The sequence below is a fragment of the Molossus molossus genome, unplaced genomic scaffold, assembly GCF_014108415.1.
Source record: "Molossus molossus isolate mMolMol1 unplaced genomic scaffold, mMolMol1.p scaffold_m16_p_6, whole genome shotgun sequence".
Taxonomy (NCBI): domain Eukaryota; kingdom Metazoa; phylum Chordata; class Mammalia; order Chiroptera; family Molossidae; genus Molossus; species Molossus molossus.
This window is the reverse complement of record NW_023425399.1, coordinates 54,293,824-54,311,916: the sequence shown is the minus strand read 5'-3', so window position 1 is coordinate 54,311,916 and position 18,093 is coordinate 54,293,824. Positions and strand designations below refer to the sequence as shown.

At 41.5% G+C, this 18,093-nt stretch overlaps 1 protein-coding gene across 4 annotated transcripts in view; it reads left to right on the top strand.

The window, feature by feature from the left end:
• Positions 1-15,196, top strand: part of KBTBD12 (kelch repeat and BTB domain containing 12) — a 101,959-nt gene extending 86,763 nt beyond the window's left edge. For all 4 annotated transcript variants that reach the window (XM_036245332.1, XM_036245331.1, XM_036245333.1 and 1 more), the window contains one exon: positions 12,499-15,196. In XM_036245332.1, coding sequence (XP_036101225.1) covers positions 12,499-12,680 — 182 coding nt within the window. In that variant the 3' untranslated portion in view covers positions 12,681-15,196. The remainder of the gene's footprint in view (positions 1-12,498) is intronic.
• The last annotated feature ends 2,897 nt before the right edge of the window (positions 15,197-18,093 follow it).

Below are 18,093 nucleotides of genomic sequence, written 5' to 3'. Positions count from 1 at the left end.
TTTTTTTTAATTTTATATATTTTAAAAATTAAGCTCTTATCTGATGTATCACTGGCAATTATGCTCTCCCATATAGTGGGTTCTCTTTCCATTTTGATGGTTGTTTCTTTTGCTGTTCCGAAGCTTTTTAGTTTGATGTAGTATCATGTGTTCATTTTTTCCTTTGTTTCTGTTGCCTTTGGTGATGTATCAGTGAAAATTCTGCTGTGTATGTGTCTGAAATTTTGTTGCCTACAATTTCTTCTAGGATTTTTATGGATTCATGAGTCACATTTAAGTCTTTTATTCGTTTTGAGTTTATTCTTGTGTATGGTGTAAGTTGATGGTCTAGTTTCATTCTTTTGCACGTAGCTGTCCAATTTTCCCAACACCATTTATTAAAGAGGCCGTCTTTACTCCACTGTATGCTTGATTTTAATCTCTTTGAATTGGTAGAGACTTACTTTGTGTCCTAATATATGGTCTATCCTTGAAAATGTCTTGTGTGCACTTGAGAAGAATGCATAGTCTTCAGCTTTGTGGTAAAATGTTCTGTAAATATCAATTAAGTCCAGTGATCTAGTTTGTCATTTAAGGATTCTGTGTACTTGTTAATTTTTGCCGGGACGATCTATCCAGTAGTGTCCATGTGGTGTTATAGTCTCCCACTTATGATTGTATTACTAAATTGATCTTTCCTTTGAAGTCCTCCAAAAGTTTTTTAATATAGTTTAGTGCTCCCATATGTGGTGTGTATATCTTTATCAGGGTTATATCCTCTTGTTGGATTGATCCTTTTAATATTATGTAGTGACCTTCTTTGTCTCTTATTATGGCCTGCCTTTGAAGTCTATCATCATATGTGAGTATTGCTGTACCAGGTTTTGTTTGTTTTTTTCATTTCCATTTTCTTGGAAAAAATTTTTTCATTTCTTTATGTTTATTCTATATGAGTCTTTTGTTGTAAGGTGGGGTTTTTTTAAACAGCATACATATGGGTTGTGTTTTCTTATCCAGTCAACTATCCTATGTCTTTGATTGGAGCATTTAAGCCATTTACATTTAAGACACTTATTAGTTGCCATTTTTATTTAATGTCTCTCTCTCTGTCTCTCTCTCGTTTCTTCTTCTTACAACAGTCTCTTCAGCATTTCTGACAGTGCTAATTTGGTCATGGTAAATTTCTTTAGCTTTTTTCTGTCTGTGAAGCTCTTTATTTCTTCTTTAATTTTGAATGCTAGCTTTGCTTGATAGAGTAGTCTTGGATTCAGACCCTTGCTTTTCATTACTTTGTATACTTCATGCCATTCTCTTCTGGCCTGCAGTGTTTCTAGTGAGAAATCAGCTGACAGTCTAATAGGTAACTTTTTGTCTCTCTCTTGCTTCCTTTAAAATTCTCTTTGTGTTTAATGTTTGCCATTTCAATTATGATGTGTTAGCTGTGGGTCTTTTGGGGTTCATCTTGCTTGGGACTCTGTCTTTTCTCACTTGTGTGACCTTTTACTTCAGCAAATTAGGGAAGCTTTCTGTAATTATTACTTCTAACAGGTTCTCTATTCTTTTCTTTGATTCTTCTCCTTCTGGTACCCCTATGATGCGAATGTCATTATGCTTTGTGTTGTCCCAAAGCTCCTTTAAACTTTCCTCTTGTTCTTTAGTTTTTTCCCCATTTCCTTCTCTATTTGGGCATTTTTTTCTACCTTGTCTTCTAACTCACTTATTTGGTCTTCAGCTTCTTTTCATCTACTATTGAATCCTTCTAAGGTATTTTTTATATCACCTATGTTATTCTTTATATCCTCTTGATTTATATTTATAGCTGCTACCTCTTTTTTTAAGCTGATGTAGTTCCCTCTGATCTCTCTATAATTCTCATTAAGTTACTTGTAGTTCTCACTGAATTGTTTAAGCACCCTTAAAATCATTGCTTTGAATTCTTTATCTTGAAAATTTCTTGCTTCCATTTCATGTAGTTCTTTTTCTGGTGATTCCTCCTTTTCTTTTATTTGGGTGTTATTTCTTTGTCTTTCCATTGTAGTCATCTGGTAGTTCTAGACCTGATGAGTGATGTTGGGATGTGTAGGCAGGTCAGTGTGTATCCATTAAAGCTGCTGTGCCTCACAGACTATTCTGGTGCATGTTACCTCTTGCCTGCTGTGGGTCCTGGAGGATTGACTACTGGCAGGTGATATTGGTGTGTCCTGGTGTGTGCTGCTGCTGTATCATATGGGCACCACTGGAGCTGCACCACTGGGGCACCACTGGGCACCCACAGGTCACTGGTGCTGCGAGCAGCTGTATCATTCAGGCCCCCTGGAGCCCCATACCCCTGCTGGTCCTATGGGCAGCTGGGTTGCTCAGACCCCACTGGAACCCCAGTTCCCACCAGTCTTATGGGCAGCTGGATTGCACAGGCCCTGCTGGAGCCCTGGGTCCCAATGCTGGTGGCTGGGGAGTGCTGTTGCCTAGTGGGGATCAGCTCTTGCTTAGCCTCTGCTGAAGCTTTTGGGAATGTGTTTTCTTATCCAATCTTCGCTGCTGCTGTCAGGAGATAGATGTCTGCTCATGAGTGTCTGTTGCTGGGGGTGTGTCTCGGCTCTAATCAGGCTGCTACTGGGGGGGGGGGGATGGTGCTGGGCTCCCAGTCATTGCAGTTTCTACAGCAGACAACTTGACACTACTGTGCACTGGTCTGTGTTGACACAGCAGGATCCACTGATCCAAAGACGTGAGGTGTATGGTGGGCTCAAGTTACTGGGCCCTAGTCACTCCCGCTGTGTCCTCCCAGAAAAGACCAAGGATCCTCCAAAATAGTGGGGCCTCCTGGCTGTGGAGGAAGAAGCACCCTGAAGAGCTGATTCCTGTGGTTGCTGGCTGCTCCCCATCCACAGCACAGGAACCTTCTGCTCTGTGTTTCTGCACTGCTCACAGTAGCTTGTCCACACTCACATCCACTCACACTCTCACAATCACTCACTCTCTCATGCACTCTAATGCCCATTCACACTCTCTCTCATACTCACCCTCTTTCTGGTCCTACCCATTGCCATCTTTTTAAATTAGTACAATTTTTATTCTCATTTTTTAAAATATATTTTTTTTCTGTTTTGATTAGGGTTTTTCTGCTACCTTGTCTTATAAATCTCTTATTCAACCCTCTGCTTTAGCTAATCTGCTGTTGAATTTGTGTAGTTCATTTATTTTAGACATTTTATTCTTTATTTTTGACATTCGTTTTTACGGTTTCTATGTTCTTTTTTATGCTTGCTATCTCTATTTTGAAATTTTCACTACGTTCCTTGATCATCCTTATAACCATTGTATTGAACTCCATATCTTGTAGATTGCTTGCACTATTTCCTTCATTTGGGGCATGTTTTTTTGGTCTCACAATTTTTACTGTCTCTCTGTATTTGTTTCTGAATATTAGGTAGATTTTCTATGTCTCCCAGTCTTGCTAGGCTGACCTTATGTAGTAAATGTCTTGTAGTGCTCAGTGATACAGTCCCCCTTATCACCCTAGCTGGGTGTTCCAGGAATATCCTTATTGTGTTTTATGTGAGCCCTCTTGTTGTACTGAGTCTTTTTCTTTTCTTAAAATTTTTTATTTATTTTTTTGTTATAGATGTTTCTCCTTTTTTACCCCATTGGCACGCCCCTCCCCACCCCACACACACCCCACCCCGTCCCCGGCTTTGTTGTCCATATCCATTGGTCATGCATACATGCATATAAGTTCTGTAGTTTAGCTCCTCCCACCCTCCCACCCCCTCTTCTGAGGGATGTCAGTCTGTGCCCTACTTCCATGTTTCAGGGTCTACCGTATTCCTCAGACTGTTGTGTTCATTATATTCCGTATATAAGTGAGATCATGTGGTATTTGTCTTTTTCTGTTTGGCTTATTTCGCTTAGGATAATACTTTCCAGGTCCCTCCATGTCGTCTCAAAGGACAAGAGATCTTTCGTTCTTACAGCTGCATAGTACTCCATTGTGTATATGTACCACAGCCTTTTTATCCATTCGTCTACTGATGGACACTTGGACTTATTCCAGATTTTAGCTATTGTAAATAGTGCTGCTATGAACATGGGGGTTCATATATTCTTCCTGATTGGTGTTTCAGGCTTCTTAGGGTATATTCCTAGAAGCGGGAACACTGGGTCAAATGGAAGTTCAATTTTTAATTTTTTGAGGTAGCACCATATTGTTTTCCATAGTGGCTGCACCAGCCTGCATTCCCACCAGCAGTGTATTAGAGTCCCCTTTTCTCCACACCCTCGCCAACACTTGTTTGATGATTTGTTGATGGCGGCCATTCTGACAGGTGTGAGGTGATACCTCATTATTGTTTTGATTTGCATCTCTCTGATGATTAGTGATGTTGAGCATTTCTTCATATGTCTCTTAGCCATTTGTATGTCCTGTTTGGAGAGGTGTCTATTTAGTTCCTCTGCCCATTTTTTAATTGGGTTCTTTGTCTTCCGTTTATGGAGTTGTATGAGCACTCTCTATATATTGGAAATTAACCCTTTATCTGATTTATCATTGCAATGATGTTCTCCCATACAGTGGGTTGCCTTTCCATTTTGATGATTGTTTCTTTTGCTGTGCAGAAGCTTTTGAATTTGATGTAGTCCCATGTGTTCATTTTCTCCTTTGTTTCTGTTGTCTTACGTGATGTATCAGAGAAAATTCTGCTCCATATGATGTCTGAAATTTTGTTGCCTACATTTTCTTCTAGAATTTCTATGAATTTATGAGTCACATTTAAGTATTTTATCCATTTTGAGTTTATTCTTGTGTATGGTGTAAGTTGATGGTCTAGTTTCATGTTTTTGCATGTAGCTGTCCAATTTTCCCAACACCATTTATTAAAGAGGCTGTCTTTACTGCACTGTATGCTCTTGCCACCTTTGTCAAATATTAATTGAGCATATTGCCTTGGGTCCATTTCTGAGTTTTCAGTTCTGTTTCACTGGTCTATATGCCTGTTCTTGTGCCAGTACCAGGCTGTTTTGATTACAGAGGCTTTGTAGTATAACCTGATATCTGGTATTGTGATCCCACCTACTTTGTCCTTCTTTTTCAAAATTGCTGTGGCTATTCGGGGACTTTTTTGGTTATATATGAACTTTTGAAGTATTTGTTCTAGTTCTGTGAAATAATGTCGATGGTATTTTGATGGGGATTGCATTGAATCTATAGATTGCTACGGGTAATATGGACATTTTAATGATGTTAATTCTTCCAATCCATGAACAAGTTATGTGCTTCCACTTTTTTATATCCTCCTCTCTTTCTTTTTCCAATGTCCTGAAGCTTTCTGCAAATAGGTCTTTACTTCTTTGGTTAAGTTTATTCCTAGGTATCTCAGTATTTTTGGCACGATGGTAAATGGGATTGTTTCTTCAGTTTCTCTTTCTGTGAGTTCATCATTAGTGTACAAGAATGCCATTGATTTCTTGACGTTAATTTCGTATCCTGCTACTTTGCCAAATTCATTTATTAAGTCTAGTAGATTTTTGATGGGGACTTTAGGATTTTTTATGTATAATATCATGGCATCTGCAAATAATGACAGTTTCACTTCCTCCTTTCCAATTTGGATCCCTTTTATTTTTTTTCCTCATGTCTGATTGCTGGGGCTAAGACTTCCAGTACTATGTTAAATAAGAGTGGCGAAAGTGGACATACTTGTCCTGTTCCTGTTCTTAATGGAAATTTTTTTAGTTTCTGCCTGCTGAGTATGATGTTGGTTGTAGGTCTTTCATATATGGCCTTTATAATGTCGAGATATGATCCCTCTTTTCCCACATTACTGAGCGTTTTTATCAGAAATGGATGCTGGATTTTGTCAAATGCTTTTTCAGAATCTATTGATATGATCATGTGGTTTTTATTCTTCATTTTTTTTATGTGGTGTATCACATGTATTGATTTGTGAATATTGTACCAGCCTTGCATCCCTGGAATGAATCCCACTTGGTCATGGTGGATAATTTTTTTATGTATTGCTGGATCCGATTTGCTAATATTTTGTTCAGGATTTTGGCGTCTATGTTCATCAGGGATATTGGCCTGTAGTTTTCTTTCTTTGTAGTGTCTTTTTCTGGTTTTGGAATTAGAATTATGCTGACCTCATAAAACGTGTTTGAAAGTCGTCCTTCTTCTTGAATTTTTTGAAATAGTTTGTGGAGAATGGGTGTTAGTTCTTTTTTGAATGTTTGGTAAAACTCCCCTGTGAAGCCATCTGGGCCTGGGCTTTTGTTTGCTGGGAGAGTCGTGATTACCTCTTCAATTTCCTTAGTTGTTATTGGTCTGTTCAAATTTTCTATCTCTTCTGGGTCCAGTTTTGGGAGACCATGTGTTTCTATAAATTTGTCCGTTTCACTTAGATTGTCGAATTTGTTGCCATATAGTTGTTCATAGTAGCTGTTAACAATCTTTTGTATTTCTGTGATGTCAGTTATTATTTCTCCTCTTTCATTTCTGATTTTGTGTATTTGGGTTCTCTCTGTTTCTTGGTGAGTCTAGCTAAGGGTCCATCAATCTTGTTTATCTTATCGAAAAACCAGCTCTTGGTTTCATTGCTCCTTTGAATTGTTTTATTTGGTCTCTATGTCATTTATGTCTGCTCTGATCTTTACTATTTCCTTCCTTCTACTTGCTCTGGGGTTTTCTTTTTGTTTGCTTTCTAATTCTTTAAGTTGTGAGGTTAGACCATCAATTAGAATTTTTTCTTGTTTCTTGAGGTAGGCCTCTAGTGCTATAAACTTCCCTCTCAGAACTGCTTTCGCTGCATCCCATAGATTTTGTGTTGTTGTGTGTTCATTTTCATTGGTTTCCAGGAAGTTTTCAATTTCTTCCTTGATCTCCTCGTTGACCCATTCATTGTTTAATAACATGCTATTTAGCCTCCATGTGTTGAAATGTCTTTGCATGTTCTTGTTGAAATTGATTTCTAGTTTAATGCCATTGTGATCTGAGAAGATGCTTGATATGATTTTAGTCTTCTTGAATATGTAGAGATTTAATTTGTGTCCTATCATGTGGTCTATCTTTGAGAATGTCCCATGTGCACTTGAGAAGAATGTGTATTCTGTAGTTTGGGGATGTAATTCTCTGTAGATATCTATTAAATCCATTTGGTCTAGTGCTTCATTTAGAGTCTCTGTTTCCTTGCTAATTTTTTTCTAGAGGATCTATCCAGTTGTGTCAACGGGGTGTTGAAGTTCCCTGCTCTGATTGTATTGCTGTCGATTTCTCCTTGGAAATCCTCCAGAAGTTTTTTAATATATGTTGGTGCTCCTATATTGGGTGCATATATGTTTATCAAAGTTATATCTTCCTGTTGGATAGATCCTTTCAATATTATGTAATGGCCTTCTTTGTCTCTAGTTATGGACTTCGTTTTTCAATGTATTTTATCAGATATGAGTATTGCTACCCCAGCTTTTTTTTCCCTTTCCATTTGCTTGGCAAATTTTTTTCCATCCCTTCCCTTTCAACCTATGTGAGTCTTTTGTTGTGAGGTGGGTCTCTTGTAAACAACATATAGATGAGTCATGCTTTCTCATCCAATCAGTTACTCTGTGTCTTTTTATAGGAGCATTCAATCCATTTACATTTAAGGTCATTATTGATATGTACTTATTTATTGCCATTTTTGTTTCTATTGTGTGGTTCTATTTTTCTTCCCATTTCTCCTGCTAATTACAGCAGTCCTTTTAACATTTCTTGCAGTGTTGGTTTGGTGCTAATGTATTCATTTTGCTTTTTTTTTTTTTTTTTTTTTTTTGTCTGGGAAGCTCTTTATTTGACCTTCTATTTTGAATGATAGCCTTGATGGGTAGAGTAGTCTTGGATTCAGATCCTTGTTTGTCATGATCTTGATTACTTCATGCCATTCCCTTCTGGCCTGTAGTGTTACTTGTGAGAAGTCAGCTGAGAGCCTTATGGGGTTTCCTTTGTAGGTAACCTGTTGCTTATCTCTTGCTGCTTTTAGGATTCTCTCTTTGTCTTTTATTTTTGTCACTTTGATTACTATGCATCTTGGTGCGGGCTTGTTTGGGTTCTTCTTACTTGGGGCTCTCTGTGCTTCTTGAACTTGCATGCCTTCTTCCTTCACCAAATTAGGGAAGTTTTCAGTTGCTATTTTTTTAATATATTCTCTTTCCTTGCTCATTTTCATCTTCTTCGGGGACTCCTATGATGCGAATATTATTGCGTTTTCAGTTGTCCCCCAGGTTTCTTAAGCTGTCTTTCTGTTTTTTAATCGTTTTCTTGCTTTTGGTTTTCTGATTGGTTGATTTTTTTCTACCCTGTCTTCTAATTCACTGATCCAGTCCTCAGCTTCCTCTACTCTGCTTTTTAATCCTTGCAATGTGTTTTTCATTTCTGATGTCATTTTTTATCTCTTCTTGATGGTTTTTAATTTCCAATTGGCTTATTTTCAGTGTCTCTATCTCCTTACTCATGCTGTTGAGCTTCCTCAAGATAATGGCTCTGAATTCTAGCTCTGTTAACATGCCTAATTGATCTCATCTTCGGTGGAGGTCTCTTGCTCTTTCATTTGGCTTCTGTTTCTGTGTTTTACCATTTTGGCTATCACTGTGGGCTTTGGAGCCTGGCAAGTATTCCCTGTGGGTGTTGGTGTTCTGCTCTTTGTGGCTCCCTCTCCTGTGTTTAGATGAGCGAGGAAGGACCCACGTTAAACACCACTGTCAAGTCTTACTTTCCTGGTTAAAGTTCCTAGCCCAGGAAAGGTACTGTTATCCTCTAGCTTTTTGCCTGAAGGCTAGCAGTCGAGGTTACTTGATGACTTTTAGGTTGTCAGTTGATTGAAAAACTCCCTCAGGTGCTCAGCTTAAGGGGATTTCACGAGGGTGGGGCAGGTGCTGGTTGTTAATGAGCTTCAATTAGCACTTCAATGGCACACAGGGTGGAGTTATATCTCCAAGGGAGGGCTGCTGCCTCTCCCCAGAGCCCTGGGAAGGAGCAGTATGGCCACCGTCCAGCGTGGTAGCAACTCAGCAAAAGCTCTGAGTGCCCTCCAAATCCCGAATGTCCCTACACTGTTCCAGTCCAGTCTGCCCTCCCTGTGCCAGAGCCCAAGGTGAGTGGCTGTGGCTGTTTTAGCCTCTGTCCCAGCTCTGCACTGTGGAGCCGCTTGGGAGTGTAACCTGAGGGCGCTGCTCTCAGCTAAGGCCACTGCCGAGCTGCTGACCGTGGGCTCCCAGCCCCCATCTTGCGCCTTCGCAATCCTACCAGGATCGAGTCAGTGTCCCTGGTTATATGCTCCTCGCAAGCTGCTTTTCTGTTGGTTTTTCCCATTGATTTTTCTGTGTTATAGTTGTAATTCCAGTTTGGTCCTGGGAGACGGTCTGTGTAGCTTCCATTCACTCCTCCGCCGTTTTGGAATCCTCTGTAGTGAGTCTTGATTGCTATTGGCCCATTTTTGGTTATGGTTGATCCTCTGGCTGTTTACTATATGAATCAACTTTGACCACAGTATATGAGCTGCTGTTCCAGGGTTGATCCATGAAGTGGAACTCATCCCAGTAGGGTGTTGTGCCTTACAAATCTCCCTTTGGTAGTGCTGCTTGTGAAGCTAATTGGATCATGCTCCAAAGTAGTCTGAAACCTACCATCAGGTGTGTTGGTTCTAGGGTCTCTTGGGAGGGCCTCTGGTGCAAGTTAATGTCAAATGCTGCCTGTAGCAGGCCCTGGGCTACCTGTTTAGAGCTACAAAGTGATCCATAGTTTGTGGCTGTCTCTGCTGGGCCTGGATGTGCATGAGAGAGGCCAAGCTATGCACTCACACTGGCTTCAACCAGCCCTGAGCCTGGGGGCAGGTCAGCAAAAGCCCCAAGACACCCCCACATCTGCCTTTGCCTGCCAGCTCCCTATTAGGTTCTGTTACTGAAAAAGCCTCTGGAGGTACACAAGTTGCATCAGTTAGGTTCTCAGTGAGTCACCAGGTAGTGGTGAGTAGTGTTCACCAGACTGATACAGATTCAACCTTGGTGCCAATGCTGGGTCTGAGTCCACTCAGCAAAAATCCCAGAGTACACCAATGCCAGCTGCCACCTGTCTGGTGCCTGATGACCTTTGTGGTGGGACAAGGTCTCAGGGAGTAATCAGGATAAGGTCAGAAGAGTTCATTAGATTCTAACAGACCAATATTTGGCTGTGTGAAGGGACAGCTTTGCACAGGAACAGTGGCACCAGTTAGGTGTGTGAGGGAAAAACAGCTCCCTCCCTAAAACTGCACAATTCACTCTCTCCTTGATGCTAATTGGACCTTTTCAAGAATCTTTCTAAAAAGTCTGCATCCTGGGCTTTAACTAGCTCTAGCCAGCTGACACCACTGCAGGGTGTAAGCTCAGCAGAACAAGATGACCAAGAGTTGGGAGGATGGAGCTATTGCATTTCCTTAATCTAATGCCTATTGAGGGAGTAGTCAACTCAGGAAAAATGAAGTCTGTGGCAGTGTGTGAGAGGAGCTCAGTATTGGGACCATAGTGGTTATCTCTTCAGTTCTCTCCCCAGAGCCACACAACCCCATTCTCTCCTTGCTTGACTCCACTCAACTCCAAGCTACGCTCCTTTTGTTGGAGCCCAGGGTAACTGGCTGCAAACAAGATTTTGTGTGTTTGCCCTGTAAGCCAGCACCTAGGTTTCTAGCAGACTCTGGTCTCTACTTGGCAGACATAATCTCCAATGATTTTTACAGCCAGTTCTGGTGCTCTTGGCTTGGGAACCTGGTGTGGGCTCAGGGGGTATCTTTGAAGCTGAGATATCCCTATGGATTAACAACCACCACACTTGTATATGGGGCCAGCCCTTTTTGCATCTCTGCCCCTTTTACAAGTCTTGATTTGGCTTCTTCTATAAATCCTTGTTTATGAGACCTAGTCTTCAGGTTGATTGTTCTATAATTTATTTATAATTCCAGTTTGGTCTTGGGAGGAGGTAAGTTTAATTTACATCTACTCTACTTCCAGCTTGTATCCCTGATAAATTTACAAATGATAAAATTTATTATTTCCTTAATAAAAGACTCAAAATGTGTAAAGTAAAAATAGAAAAAAGAAAAAGACAAATTCATAATCTTAGTGGGATGTTTTAACACAGCTCTCTCAGTAACTGACAGAACCAACCCACAAAAAATCAGTGAATATATAGAAGAGAATAACATGACCTAATTAATACATATAGAATACTACACCCAACAATTACAAAATAACATCCTTTACAAGCATACATAAGCCATTTTCAAATGTTGACTTTTATATGCCAATGCTGGACACTTTTACATATATTATCTCCTATAATCATAACACAATTGTGAAATAGACAGCTGGATTAGAATTCTCTCATTTACTCCTCCAGACTCACCCTGTCCTTTCTCTTTCATGCTCTCTGTCTTGTGAAGCTAACCTGTATGGATTGCATTCACGGCTCTTTTCCCCTCTGGCTTCTGGGTAGGTTCAGCCAGTTGGAGCCAAGGGCAGAAATTGTTGAGTGAAAAGAAAGATAAAGTCAGTTTATTTATTCTCTCTGCCCCCTCCCTGCAGGGCTGCCGAGTATGGCTGCATCTATCTTCTTCCTAAATATGCTTCTGCCAGGCAGCACTCTCCAGATAGCTGCCCTCTATAAGTTCTAGTACCCATTCTTCCACTGCTGCCTTTCATGTGGTAATGGCCCTTACTGTTCTCAGTCCTGGGGTGCTGTGCCATCCCTTGGGGGTCTTTCTAAACTATGCTCCCACCTTCCCAACTGTCCCTTTGCTACACTCTTCAAATTACCAGGTTTAAGTGTGCCATGTTTTCTGCAAGCTCCCTGGCTGTGTATTAGCATCTCTGCCTGCATTTTAAAAAACATAAGCTCAGGGAGGTCAATGACTCCCACAGGTCACATGAGTCTTTTCACAGGTGTAGAAATAAAACAGTTTCATCCATTTCCCACATCATTAATAAATCATTAATATAACACTGGAACATCCTTTCAATTTTAGATAATAGTATGCCCTCTCAATCAGTATGTCTTGAATAAATTTTGAATGTCAGTTTTAATATGGTCTTTCTTTGTTTATTAAATGTCAGGAAAACTCTGTCTTCTATTTAAAGTAACTTGATTCAGTTTTGTTAATTTTTGGTCTTTTAAAGAAAGTTATTTAGCCCTGGCCGGTTTGGCTCAGCGGTTAGAGCGTCGGCCTGCGGTCCGGAGAGACCCAGGTTCCGTTCCCGCTAAGGGCATGTACTTTGGTTGCAGTTTGTCCCCGGCCCTGGTTGGTCATGCGGGTGGCAGCCACTCGATGTGTCCCTTTCACGTCGATGTTTCTCTCTTTCTCTTCCCCTCTCTCCCTCCCACTGTATCTGTACAAAAAAATGGAAAAATGTCCTCTGGTGAGGATAAAAAAAAAAGAAAGAAAGAAAGTTATTTAATGCAGTGATTGTGACCTCTGAACTTAATACCCCTTTAATATTTTGTCATTCTACTTTGCTGTTTTTCAGATCGCCATGAGGTTATCTCCAAAGAAATATTGGAGTTGGACCCATGGAAAAATCAGTGGAATGTTGTAGCAGTCAATGTCCTCATGCATGACAGCTATGATGTCTGCCTGGTGGCCAGGATGAATCCTCGAGACCTCATCCCCCCACCTTCAGATTTAGTGGAAGAAGGCAAGGAGCACTGAGGTCAACATTGCTATAGAAACTTCTATTGTGTCTGCAAAGAAGGAGTTAGGATTGGAGAGAGATCATGGGCATCCATACATGTGCTTTGCATGCATAGTGGTCCATATTCAAAGCAGCATGTGCTGGGCACTATGAAGGGGAGTCTGCAGAATCCACCCTCAGGGACTTCCACTTGGTTAGGGTGGACAGGACACTACAAGACCGAATAAGATGATGTCACAAGAGGGGTACAGAGTGAGTGCCACAGGAGTGCAAGATATGGAGGAATCTCACACTGCTGGAGACTCAAGAAGCAGGCCTTCTATCAGGGCCTCGGAGGGTGAGAAGGAAGCAGTCCCATGTGTGCAATTGATGGTGAGATCATGGTAACAGCTGAGTGAAGACCAGAGGTGGGCCAGGTTGCCTGGACCACTGCCTTTGCTACAAAAGCTAGAAAGGTAGGTTGTATCTAAATAACTAACATTTGGAAGACCAAGGACTTTGGCCCTAATCTCTGAGCAGGGGAATGATCTCAAAATATTGGTGTAAAGGAAGACTTATCTTTGTACTCTGTTCTGGCTTCAATCATATAAAAACTGTCTATTCTCATGCAGAATATTTTTTTGCTACAGAAACATTATCCAAAATAGGGCTTGCAGTAGACAAGTTCATAAGAGCTTAGGCACTCAAGCCCAACTACAGTGAGCAGAGGAATTCTGCCCTGGGCCAGATCTGTGTCAGCGAAGGAGATAGAGGGTTCTGTAGCCATGGTCCTCTCTTAGGCTGACACAGAGGGTCCTGAATTGGACTTACCCAAGCTGCCCTTGACTAGTTCTCAGACACACACACCTTCCACAGGCTGGCCCTGGCTGAACATAACTCACCTATACCAACCATCACAAACACAGACCAGGCTGTGGATTAAAGAGAGGAAGCACACCCCTTTGATGGCCTGCTGCCCTCTTGGACTCAGCCTTTGCAATATCTTCCCCAAGGTTGAAGGGGGAGGATGGAACTTGCTGTTTCAGCCCATAGTTGAGCATAATCAGAAAACAACCACTCATAGCCACCTAGGAGATATTACTTACCATCTATACTTCTGGAAGCACAGTGGATTTAAAGAATGCATTTTGGTAGCTAATCTTCAACAACTTCTCAAGAGTTTCACCTTACACAAGGCTCTCTATTAAGTAGGAGTGGTCAGTAAATTCCTTAGAACTTTACCAGACAGAGACATTCTTAGATTGAGACAGCTCTTCTCTGGCATATAATTGTACGACTGTGGTGACCTCTACTCCATGTCCTCAGGTTCTAGCTGTTAACCCAGGCAGGATAGATGGGTCCATGGAAATAAGCTAGTTGAAAACCTGCTTCTGCCACCATGAAGGGAATCCCAGTTAGACCCAAGGTAGGTTGTCCCCTAGCAGGCTAGACAGGGCAGGAGCCATGTCTCTCTCTGCAGTTGTACCCAAGTGCCCTCTATATTACCTGGCACATATGGGTCTTTGGGTGGCAAGCACAGAGTAACATTTCTCAATCTGAGGGATTGGTTTCTGAGCATGTACAGAAATCTGAGTTAAATGAGTTAATTCTCCCTGGTGGAGGGTCTTCCAATCTGTGAATTCTTTTCCTTGCTGCAAAGGCAGAACATTTCTTCCCAATGGGCTGTACTGGCTGGGGGTGTCCATGGCTGAGGAGAGCCACCACAGGTGTCTGCTTACCTGACCTCCTCTTAATGAAACCTCTGTACCTGCTCCACCTATTTAAACATAGAAGCTGTCACATTTCCCTGGATCAAGGAGGTCTTGCTAGTGTGTAATGACACATTTCTAGATGCATTGGGTTTCAGATATAGGCTTTAGTATCAACTCTGCTATTTAGCTAGCTGTGTGATATGGGGCAAGATAACCTTTCTAAAGCCTTATTTTCCTCTTATACAGAATGGGAAGGAAAATGCTTTATAGAGTTGGTGTGAGGATTGAGTGAGAAAGCGCTGAGCAAAGTGCCTATAAAATACTAAAACAGTAAATATTTATTAGCTATCATTATTATTATTATCATTACTATTGCACTCAAGATTTCCCAAAGCATAGTGCCCAGAACAACCCAGTGCTTGAGTGCAGTCTCTTGAGATTCTAGGGAGAGATGTGCACATGGTTTGAGATAGTTCTTAATTCCCTAGACCCAGCCTTTTGGCTCCTCTAGTTGACGTGCTGAAACAAGCAATCATTTGCTTTAGTATTTTCGTAAGCCTTGGTGCTTCTTGTCTGACTTTTATATTTATAATACAAAACTAGATACTTCTGCTCTCCTGTTGTTATATATTTGTGGATATATAGCTTTGAAACATTTTCCTATCAATCCTTTTTACACTTTAATTGACCACTGTCCAAATATCACATGGTGGACTTTATAAAACTTTGACTGTTTGCTAGTTCTTCTCTTTGTGAAGCAGGATTGTTTGACACTGAGCAATGGAACACAAAAGGGAAGTGCTTTTGATGCTGAGGCTGATAGAAGACTGCAGCTGTCAAACATGCCCAGGTTCAGTTTGTGTTATTAAAGAAAGCATCATTGTTTTCACTGATTGACTTTATAATGAACAAATGCTTTGAATTTGAACATATAAAATAAAACTTTACTAATAAAAGATCACTTTTACCTTGTGTTTCATATTGCAATTCCATGTTAGTTTCATTTGAAGAAGGGTTCCTATGCGCAGGAACTGCTGAGCATCACCAGAGTGCGGGTATGACCAGCCAAAAGATCAAGAGTAAGGCCCAGAGGCCCGAATGTATGAGGGAGATGAGAGGCAGGAGGTGGTTCCATTTTCAGGGTGGTTGAAGCACAGGAGGATGACAGGAAAAGGAGATGAGGCCAATCACAGAAGCCCTCAGATGCCACACCAAGGAGTTGGCCTTTATGCCTCAGCAACATAGCTTTAAGCAAGGAAGCCGTTTAAGAACATCCTTCCACAGCCCTGTGTAGATAAGTAGGGTGAGAGCAGACAGGGGCAGATATGCAGGAGGTCTTGTAGGAGCTCAGGTAACAGAAGCTAACTTAGTCCAGTAGCAGCGGGAACCATGAGAGTCCAGTGCAGTCAGAAATGGAGGTTGTCAACAGCTTACTGGCCAATTCTGAGCACTTTTTCTAAGCTAGATGCTATGCTGGGCCGTGATGCAAGGTGAGGCTCTCAACAAGTTCATGTTCTAGAGAGAGAAGAAATGTGCAAATACAGAGACATGACATCTTATAAGAGATTAGAATCTAAACCCACATCAGGCAGAAATGCAGTATAATTATCCCTGCATTTGTTTCCTGTTGCTGCCAAACAAATTATTACACATCAAGTAGCTTAATTACTACATTTATTATTTTATCCTTCTATAATTCAGCAGTGCAGGGCTACATTCCTTTTGAGGCTCTGGGGAAGAATCTATGTTCTTTCCTTTCTCAGTCTTGGAAGGCCGATGGCATTTCTTAACTTGTGGCCACTTCCTCCATCTTCAAAGTCAACAATTGTATTGCCCTGCATAGTTCCTATTGTCATATCTCCTTCTCTGACTCCCTCTCCTACTTTTAAGGAGATTGTTATTACACTGGTCCCACCCAGATAGTTGGGATATTCTTCCCATCTTAAGGTAGGCTGATTAGCAACCTAATTCTAGTATGCCATAAAATGTCATATAGTTGTCCCTCAGTATTGACAGTAATTGATTCCAGGACCTCCCCTATACCAAACTCTGCCAATGCTCAAGTCCCTTATATAAAGTGGATAGCGTCTGGCTGGTGTGGCTCAGTGATTGAGCATTGACCCATCACCAGTTTGATTCCCGGTCAGGGCACATGCCCAGGTTGTGGGCCCAATCTCCAGTGAGGAGCATGCAGGAAGTGGCCAATTGATGTTCTCTCTCCTCATTGTTTCTATCTCTCTCTCCCTCTCCCTTCCTCTCTTTCTATAATCAATAAAGGAAAAAAATGTTTCAATGGATAGTATCTGCATATAACTTATGGACATCCTCTCATTTACTTTGAAATCATCTACAGATTACTTACATTACCTAATACAATGTAAATGCTGTGTAAATAGTTGTTATACTGTTTTATTTAGGGAATAATGACAAGAAAAAAGTCTATACCTATTCATTTCAGACACAACCATCATGGGCATAACTGCACAGTATTTATCAGTAACATTTTTTTTCCTGAATATTGATCTGCAGTTGGTTGACTCCATGGATGTGGAACCTGCAGATATGGAGGATTGACTGTGTATTACAGGTTCCATGGATTAGGATGTACATTTGGATAAAACCATTATTCTTCCTACCACATCATCTAATGTCTAAGACTACCCATGAAGTTCATCTGTGCACAGCCTGTACAGAACTTCACATAGACACCAAAGTTTGGACGCCACCAAAGATAACAGTGGCAAGTGTAAATGCAGGTGCATAGACGGTGACAATTGTAGTCTCAGAGACCTCTGTGACATCTCTGGAGGGGACAGTGAGAAGGAAAGTCCCCTGCCTGTGGGGTTACTTCCGTTCTCCTTTAACATGAAGCCTTGCATACATTCTGTTAGAGTCCAAGAAGTGTAGCAATAACTAAACACGAGTTATCGCATAAGTGAAATAGTTCTCTGGTATAAGCAAAGTGACCCAAAGGACGCAGGAGGGAGGCCGTGGCTCTAGGGAGTCTTGGTAAGTCTCCTCTCACAAGCAAGTAAGTGAACAGTGGCTTGGGTTTTCCAGATGAACAAGAAAGAGTAAAGGCAATCCAGGTACAAAGCAGCCTGTACTAAGGCCCTGGCATAGAAAAGGCCTGCTGTGTGCAGGTGTGGAGAGAAGCTTTGTGCAGGCAATATGAGAGCAGGTAACTGGAACAGAGGACTGAGCCAGGAGGGGTGGGCCCTGGGTGCAAACTCATGGAAGTAAGCATGGGATTTTATAAAGTTCATGTTGGTGGCCACATCTCAGAGTGAACAGGAATAGGTAACATGATAAGAGACTGTTGGCAGAGTCCAGGTGGAGGCTAAGTGGGACAAAGGAACAAAGATAATTAATTATAGCCAAGCCAATGCTGGAGTGGAGTGGAGTGGAAATGAGTTAGGACCTCGACTCCCTTCTGCCTAACTGTGTGGACTGGACGGGGCATTTTACTGCTGCATCTGCATTTGCTCACCTGTACCACCTCCCTGTGGCATAAAGGTGAAGTGAAATCATCCACTGGAGCTCCTGCACAGCATCAAGTACAAAGAAGTGTTCAGAAGCATTATATCCTATGGCTATTAGGCAGAAGGTGAGGGGAATCATGATGGCCCCAGCCTTTTGCCTGGTAGCTTCCCACTGTGTCTGAGACCTTCTTTCCCCATACCCCCAGGTGATTAAGGTGGGCTCCCTGAGGACCCACAGCTGCCTCTTTATTTCCCAG